Raw genomic sequence first — 8,108 nt, forward strand, 5'->3', positions numbered from 1 at the left:
AATCACTGTCATTATCAGTCGGAAACCTATATGTTGTTGCTATTTGCTAAACCGTGGAGTATAAAATTGTGAAATGTCATAGCGTGCAAGTGCAACACTGCCACTATGTGTGGGGGTAGTGAGAACAACAATTGAAAATGGTTTGGGTGGAATGGAATGATAGGCATTTTATAAGTCTTTTGTTTCTTCCACATAGCACCGCATATACTTGCCTAAACTTTATATTTTGTGCATTCCGACGTAGTGTTGAAAAGTAGAAATTCTTGGTAACGTTTCTTTTATTTGTAAAATTTCTGTTATTTAAACATGTAGCTGTTTGAAATGTCCAGTCATGTTTTAGCCTAGGGGTGTGCAACGTGCGGCCCGCGGGCCAAATGCGGCCCGCGAAGAAAAATTGTGCGGCCCGCAAAGATGTGCCAATTTTGAATTGTGTGCCGCCTGCGAAACGTGTTTATAATTTAGTTTAGTCTGGTACGTGTGAACGATTCATTGTGGAGTGGATTATTATAGATTCGCACCTTCTGTTAACCATTTTAGAAATCTTCCACCAGCCACCGCTAACCCATTTTGTTTAATTATTTGGAACGTAAAAATGTATGGTCACATAAAAGGCTTTATGAACAAATTACGACTTTAGAAAGCTCACATACAGATGGGAAATCTTTTCCACTTTCAAACTTTGAGAGACTATGGAATGCATCCTGAGAAGAAAACTAAATTTGAAAAGTTGTTGTATGAATTTTTGGCTCGTTTCAAGGACTTTAAATCTCATGAATATTTGTTTGGTATATTTTCTTCGCCATTCGACACAGACATTGACAAAGCACCAGCTGATATCCAACTTGAACTGATTGATTTTCAAGAGAAAACGGATTTGAAAGCAAAGTATTTAGTAATGAAGCTTGGCGATTTTTACCGAAAACATCTCAACCAGGATGACTTTCCACATTTGAAAAAATCCATTGCTTCAAAAATGTCTCTTTTTTGGCTCAACGTATTTGTGCGAACATTTTTTTTCTAAAATGGGCGTCATGAAATCTCCCTATCGATCAGTTCCGACAGACAAACACTTGGAAAATGGACTTCGAATTGCGAGCACTTCCATTAAAGTAAATTGGGAAAAAGCCACCAGGAAAAGAAACCAGCTGCAAACTTCTCACTGAACTAGTTTAAAGTGGGTGTGACAATAAATTTGATTAGCAGTTTTCTTCAGAAATTTATGCGTCTTCACTATTATATCTGCAAGGAGATAAGGTCCTCTAATAATGCCGTAAGAATAACATGAATAACAAAAAAACTACTTTTTTGTGCCTGCAACTACTAGAAATCATATGTTAAATAAACGTGTGGCCCGCGGTTTCACCCAGTTATTTATATCTGGCCCTCCTGTAATAAAGGTTGCACACCCCTGTTTTAGCCTACCGGTACGCTGAGAGTTGAGACTACATCTACCTTCATTTTCTGCTAATGGGTTTCAAAACACGCTTTCATAATCTTCACGTTCATTGAAGAAAAAATTCGAGGTGATTTTTCGGAAGTCTTCAGTTTGAACTGTTACCGCCAAGAATTCCTTACCTCCCCCCCCCCTTTGAAATTCGGTTGCTTGTTTACAGTAATCACCAGGCTCCATTACGTCATAGCAAACGTGAGCTCTGATTGGCCAAAAAATATCGCGTGATGTTGGCGAGTAGTAAAAATGCCGGTAATCGTAAAAATTTGCGATCATTTGAAGAAGAGATGTCCTTGAGAAGGAGTTAAGGCAGAGAGGTTTTGCTTGTAATAAAGTAGGAGAAAAGTTTGTGAGGGATGATTATAGCAATATTCATTAACAGCAAGCCGTTTTTCGTGATTATCTAACTGCAGCGCGAATGGTATCAGACAACCTGTCTTCGCATGTTTTCACGCGTTCGTATTTGAGGGTTTTGCGTTCACGTAACTTTTAACGGCGGTGGAACGAATTTAATGGGCGTCGCCGGTGTTCGGTTGCAGTTTAGGTGATGTACAAACTCTAGTCTAGCCTAAGTAACTGTTTAAAACTAAAATCAAATCTTTTGTGCATTAGTCTTAGATGATATACCGGTACCGTACCTAAAAAAAGTTCGTTTCTGGCACTAAAAAAAGTTCCACAAAAATACAAATTTGAACATCTTTTTGTAGTAGTGGCTCAAGCCTCAAGGCTTGCGATTTTATTGGTGTTTGTAATTAATCGACCGTGTTTGGGCCTAATGTATAGCCTAGCAAACCAAACTACGGCATTAGTCGAAAAGTTACATAGGTTTGTTTGATTTTTAGAGACTTTGACATGTAGCGTTTCCAATCTAGCCTACTTATACATAGAGCACTGAAATTTTAATGCTGTGCCTGCGTTTGTATTTCAGAATTTCAAAAATCTTTAATTCGGCTTAAGAAATTACTAGTTTTTCACTAACTGTGAGCAATATTTAATTTCCACAATGAAGATACAATTGACATCGCTGTTTTTTGCTTGTATTTGCATTCTAACTGCAAACGCCAGTGAAGAGTCGGCAAAACCGGTGAGTAAAAAAAGTTTTCAACTTTAAAGAACTTGTTGAAGACTGATCAAATAGAAATAAAAGTTACATCAGTGACGAGGAATAGTCACGAGGAGGCTTGAGGGAGCGATTGCCCCCCCCCCCCAAAATGTTATCTTGCTTCTCCAAAATAATATATTTTTAATATTACAATGTTTTAATGACATTGTATTATAGTTGAATGACTTTTCATAAATGTTTGGCTGCATTCAGTAGCCATATTTTTAAACAAACTCTTTATTTCAAATATTTGCCCCCTCCCAGCAATTGCTTCTGCCTCTCTCAAATTTTATTTTTAGCTATGTTACTGGCTTGCATGAGTACTACTTGACATTGTTCTAATAGTAGCCTCACACAAAAAAGGATGTGTAGGCTAATTGTAATCAGATTTAGACTTTTTAACAATTCCTCGAGCTGTTAATTATGTTTAGTTGGACCTTGCTGTGCATTGTGCAATTGTAAGTTATTTTTGTGCTTAATGACATTTATTTTTTGACAGATTTGTGGTGGACGTTTGACCAGCCCATCTGGTATAATAACGACACCAAATTATCCTAAAAAATATAATTATGACACTTCCTGTGAATGGGTAATTGAAGCACCAATTGGACATGTGGTTGAATTGACTTTTCTTGACTTTGATGTGGAAGGAATTGACACTACAGACTGTGACACTGACAAAGTGCACGTTAAAAACGGACGTGGTGACAGCAGTCCCCTGCTTGGCGACATCTTGTGCGGAGAAACGATTCCAGAAATGGTCACCACTACTGGCCGCTACATGTTCATATCATTCACTTCTGATTTCGTCTCGGCGGGTGGCCGTGGATTCAAAGCTGCATACGTCACCAAACCAGCAGGTCAGAAATTTTAGGTTTTGCACATGCATTTTTCTGCAAGTGTCACTGTTAGAGCCATATTCTTAGTAAGCTTTGCAGTTTTTGTCTAAATACTTTAATGTTCTGCATTCAACTTAGTACAGACCTGAAATTTCAATTTGTAGTATTTTAGGTGACCTCATGAAAATAAGTTTTTGTTGTATAATGAAATAACAACTTTCACTGGACATTTTCAGCTGATGACAAGGCCTGCTTTACCAATCTTTGTGGAGGAGTCATTGAGGGCACAAAAAGTTGTACTATTCAGTCTCCAAGTTATCCTAGTGGTTATGATGCCAATCTCAACTGTTCATGGTTGATAAAAGCACCATTTGGGCATCAAACCATTGCTTTGGAGTTTCAAGCCCTCAATCTTGCATTTACGAATTCAAAATGTGCAAAAAATAACGTCACATTTTACGATGGTTCTGATATGCATGCTTCCATCATATCGGAATCTGTTTGTGATATGCAGGAAAGTCGACTAAAAGGGAAGGTCATAGTGTCAACTGGTAAGTAGAAGTGTTTATTTTTTTAGTTTTTCTTCGGAAGTGTTCTTTTTCAGGACTTCTATAACTTTTATTTTTTATTTAGGTTCCACTTTATTCATGCAACTTCGCACTTCAGCAGCATCGACCGAACATTCTGGATTTAATGCAAAATTTTCGGTGTTGATGGATGGAGAGGCCATACCAGACCATACTACTTTGTCGAATGCAGATAAAACTACACCTGCCAAGACTACAACTGTTAAAACTTCGACTGTTCCCCTCAAAACAACAACGACTTCATCCACAATCAAAACCACGACGACTAAAAACACTTCTCCAAAGACGAGTACACTATTGTCATCAATTAAAGATGTGAAATCTACGTGAGTTATTCTTAACGTGCTTGAATGCAACCTGGTATTTTATGTTCACGCACAGAACTGGAAAGTGGTCGCACGGGATTTGAAATTAATTTTATGGCTTCATTCAATGTGATGTTGGACACTTTATACACACACGTGGTGACTGGTGAAACTTGACTTAATTGGTTTTTAATTTGATATGTACTGTATTTGAGTTATCAAAAGAATTCAAAGCGTCTATAGCGAGATTACTTGGAACTTTTACAAAAAACTTTTAACACTTGTGTTAGAATTTTTCTGCATATTGCCTTTATAATACTTTACATTTTACACTTTCTATAGCACTGTGGCATCTCGAAAATCTACCACTGAAGTGACTACTACCATCCCAGTGCATGCCAATGAAATCACCACTAACCCAGGTTTGCAAGCTTACTATTGTCGCGTGCCGTTTATTTGTATTGTTGAAGTGTCGTTTTAATATTTTGCTAGCTGCTAAAATAAACATTTACTCGATTGAAGTGCGGATGTAATGGATTTTACGTTCTTGTTTTATTGGCTCAACTTGCACAGCTTGCCTTAACTGTGCCTCGTAAACTCGCCAAGAAGCGACAGCGAGGGAACTACAGTAGTTTTTTTTCGAAGTGAACGAATCTCTGTACTCAACATTTAGCTTTCACAAATCATCGTTTCAATGCTTTGTGACTTTCGAAGGCTGAATGACCTTTGATTGTGGCTTCAGCTTTCTTCACCCCTTTGGTGCTCACGTTCTTTTCTGGAAGTAAACTCGCTTTCTTGCTTTTTCTGTTCAAATTTCACTTTCAGAATAATGAATCCGCGCCATTTTGTTAGTGTGTTTCAAAGTCAATAACTATTTCACACCGACTATTGATGTACACGAGACATTTTAACGCAAAACAAACGTTGATTTTTAGCTGCCATGTCTGGCCTTGTGATCGGAGTCATTGTTGGCCTAGCAGTGATTTGCTTTGGAGGTTTGGTCGTCGGTTTTTTCTTTTGGAGACGAAAGAATATCAGGTAATGAATTGATTGATTGAATCTTTATCCTCGGACTGGGAAAGCTTCTTGCAGAGCTTAATCCTGGCAGTTTCGCATACTTGTAGAGGCTTTGAATCACTGATGCAGGCCCGGTTACTGAGATTGACAGAGTGAAGTTTCCGATAGTTGCAGTCTTGTTGCCAGGGAATTTTTTCATCCATTAGATGCCGCTGAATGGAGAGCAGTCCTTACCGTGCGTTGCTCAAGCGCACACCCGGAGAGTCGAACCAGCGCCGTTTGAAGTTGAAGTATCAGTTGGTTGGTTATACGTCAGTTGGTTATACGTCACGCGCTAACCAACTGAGCTATCAGGGCGAGCTAACTCGATGTCATTTTCGATTGTCACTTTAATGTTTTATTTGTTTAAAATGAGACGCTTCGCGTCATCATTGCGGCATGTGATTTTTTTTCTTATTTGCAATTGCTTAACCTGTGAAATGAAAAATAATGCTGTGTTGTGTTGCTGGTCTGCTCAAAGCTGAGCTATGAGCCTATACGTCATGCGCTACCGCCGCATCACGTGACCAAGAGCTTCCTTCCTTTACGTGTTTATTCATGCGTGTCATTTGTCACTTTTGCGTGGGAAAAAGACGTGTTGGCCTCAATTCAGGGTTCCTTCATCAAAACATTGATTTTTTGCAACGATTCATAAATTATGGTTTTTTGACGCTTTTGTGGTCCAACGCTGGACAAAACGTGTTTCCTGAACATAAATTTTACCAACTCTTCGTGCCAATATCAGTTGTATGAGCAATTGCACTCTTGAGTTGGACTTTAATACCAATAAGACCTTTACAAGGGTTTTTCTGTCTTTCGGACATAAAGAAATCACAGGGAAACACTTTATAAAAGTGACATTTTTTTACATTGATTTTCTGTCGCTTAAACGGCAACACTATACCAAATGCAATATTGACATTGGTCTTGCGGACAGAGTTACATTGTTTATTTTTGTAGAATCAATCTGAGGCTCCGCGAAGAAGACGCAAGGAGTGATGTCAACACCTTAATATCTTCCAACGACTCTCGTGAGTTTGTTAATTACAAGAATGGAAAGATTGTTCGAAATTCCGAGACCGAACACATGTACCAACAATTGTAACCAAGTTATTCCGAAAGATATGACAGAGTTCTAGATTAGAATACGTCTTACTTTGTCTCCGATGTTGGAACGCCGCCTAAGATTTGGGGAAATGAGACGACTCGTCGTAGCCTATGCGGCGGTTGAAAAAATTTGCACATTTCTGGGACTGAAGATTTTAAGAAGACAACTGACTGCAACAAGTGTTTTACTAATTTTCTCACGTACTCAAAGGACATCTCTTTATTTTGTTAACATACTTATGGATAAATACATACAACGACAATACGCAAATGTCTTGGTTACATGCAAGTAATCTTTATGCTTTTGTGGTCTGCTGCTTTGTCTCACTTTACACGAAATAAATTTGACGATTATCCACAACCAAGTTGCTTTTTCTGTTTTTTTGTTTATCGTCCAAGATTATTTCACGTACCTTCTACGTGGAATTTTCTTTCACCTTATTTTTCTGGCACTTTATGTCGCTAACAGCGATTTCGTCTTGATCCAAATTTCACATCGCCCCTGGATACACAAGACGGTCTTTTGTTTACTCTTTTGTTCGCCTTATTTATTCCCATTTGCAAATCACGTATTTTATGTGTGTGTAAGATTTCCTGTAAAGATATTTAAGCTTTTTTTTCATTGATCCACACTTTGTTTTTGTTTAGTTGTATGTATTTTCGAATTGACACAAAATAACTTATACAAATGAGGACTTGATTGTAGGAAAATATAAATTCATCGGATGCTTGCCATTGATGTCCCTGAACTCTTCACCACTACTACTCGGTGCGCATTGCTCTGTGCTAAGCTGATTGAAATGCAAATCATTGATTCATGATTGTAAAAAGCCATTTAGAAAATATGAACTGGCATATGTGTGTTTCATTGAGCACATGTGCAAATTTTACGCAGAATGTCCATAAAAAGCATGGAAAAGTTACGTTGATTAAACGTAAGCTTCGTGCTGGTAAAGTTTGGATTTATGAACTTCAGCTGTTCTTGGTTGACTTGTAGTTATTTTGTCATTTAGAAAGCTGGACAGATTTATCCTTTGATTGCATTTCTTTGTTTTTCTATATTAGCGTTTGTATCGTATGAAGAATACGGTAGTGTAGCTAAAGTAGAAAAAAACGACTCATGAAAAAGTTTGTCTCTTGTGTGCATAAAATTTATTGCGACAAATTTTTGACGGTTTGAAATTTCACTACAAATTTGATGCGCACACTGTGGAAAGACATGTACCAAAATTGTATTTATGCGTGATTATTCGAGACACATTTTGTATCTTTTTTCTGATTGGTCAATCTGTCTGCGTCGTAATCGTAACAATTGCGACACTTTTCTTGTTTTTTTTTTTTCGGTGAACGTTTTGATTTCCCTTGCAGACTTTGTGAACGCCGGTGATGTTGTTGCTTCGTCGTTAAAGTATTTTTAATCTATTTTGTGTCTGCTGTAATTTTTCCATTTTCAAATAAAGCAGTTGTTGAAATTGCAGTGTTTCAAAAGATTTCCACACATTTTTGGTCCACTAACAAAGCAAGCTGTAACCTTCACAGTCAGGGCCTCTTAAGGCGAAAGTGGGGGCAATTGCTCCCCCACTGAAAGATTTGGGATTCCCACTGAACTTTTTGCCCCCACTTTTTACTATTTTTTCACATAAAGTTAAGTAATGTTTAGAA

General features: G+C 37.8%; 1 protein-coding gene across 1 annotated transcript; it reads left to right on the forward strand.

Moving 5' to 3' along the window:
* The first annotated feature begins 1,734 nt into the window (after nt 1–1,734).
* On the forward strand, nt 1,735–8,108 carry LOC145771957 (tolloid-like protein 2). The gene is made up of 8 exons (XM_082583730.1): nt 1,735–1,994; nt 2,379–2,534; nt 3,052–3,412; nt 3,628–3,942; nt 4,025–4,304; nt 4,626–4,705; nt 5,219–5,321; nt 6,300–8,108. Exons 2-8 carry the CDS (start codon nt 2,454–2,456, stop codon nt 6,442–6,444), a joined length of 1,365 nt encoding a protein of 454 aa, XP_082439856.1. The 5' UTR covers nt 1,735–1,994; nt 2,379–2,453; the 3' UTR covers nt 6,445–8,108.

The sequence above is a fragment of the Aplidium turbinatum genome, chromosome 6 (genome assembly GCF_918807975.1).
Source record: "Aplidium turbinatum chromosome 6, kaAplTurb1.1, whole genome shotgun sequence".
NCBI classification, from domain to species: Eukaryota; Metazoa; Chordata; class Ascidiacea; order Aplousobranchia; family Polyclinidae; genus Aplidium; species Aplidium turbinatum.

Excerpts from the sequence above, each read along its gene's own strand:
- LOC145771957 (XM_082583730.1), top strand. The coding sequence starts at position 2,454 with ATGAAGATACAATTGACATCGCTGTTTTTTGCTTGTATTTGCATTCTA. Across the intron at positions 3,943-4,024 it reads GAAGGTCATAGTGTCAACTG|GTTCCACTTTATTCATGCAA; the intron begins GTAAGTAGAAGT and ends TTTTTTATTTAG. Across the intron at positions 5,322-6,299 it reads TGGAGACGAAAGAATATCAG|AATCAATCTGAGGCTCCGCG; the intron begins GTAATGAATTGA and ends TTATTTTTGTAG.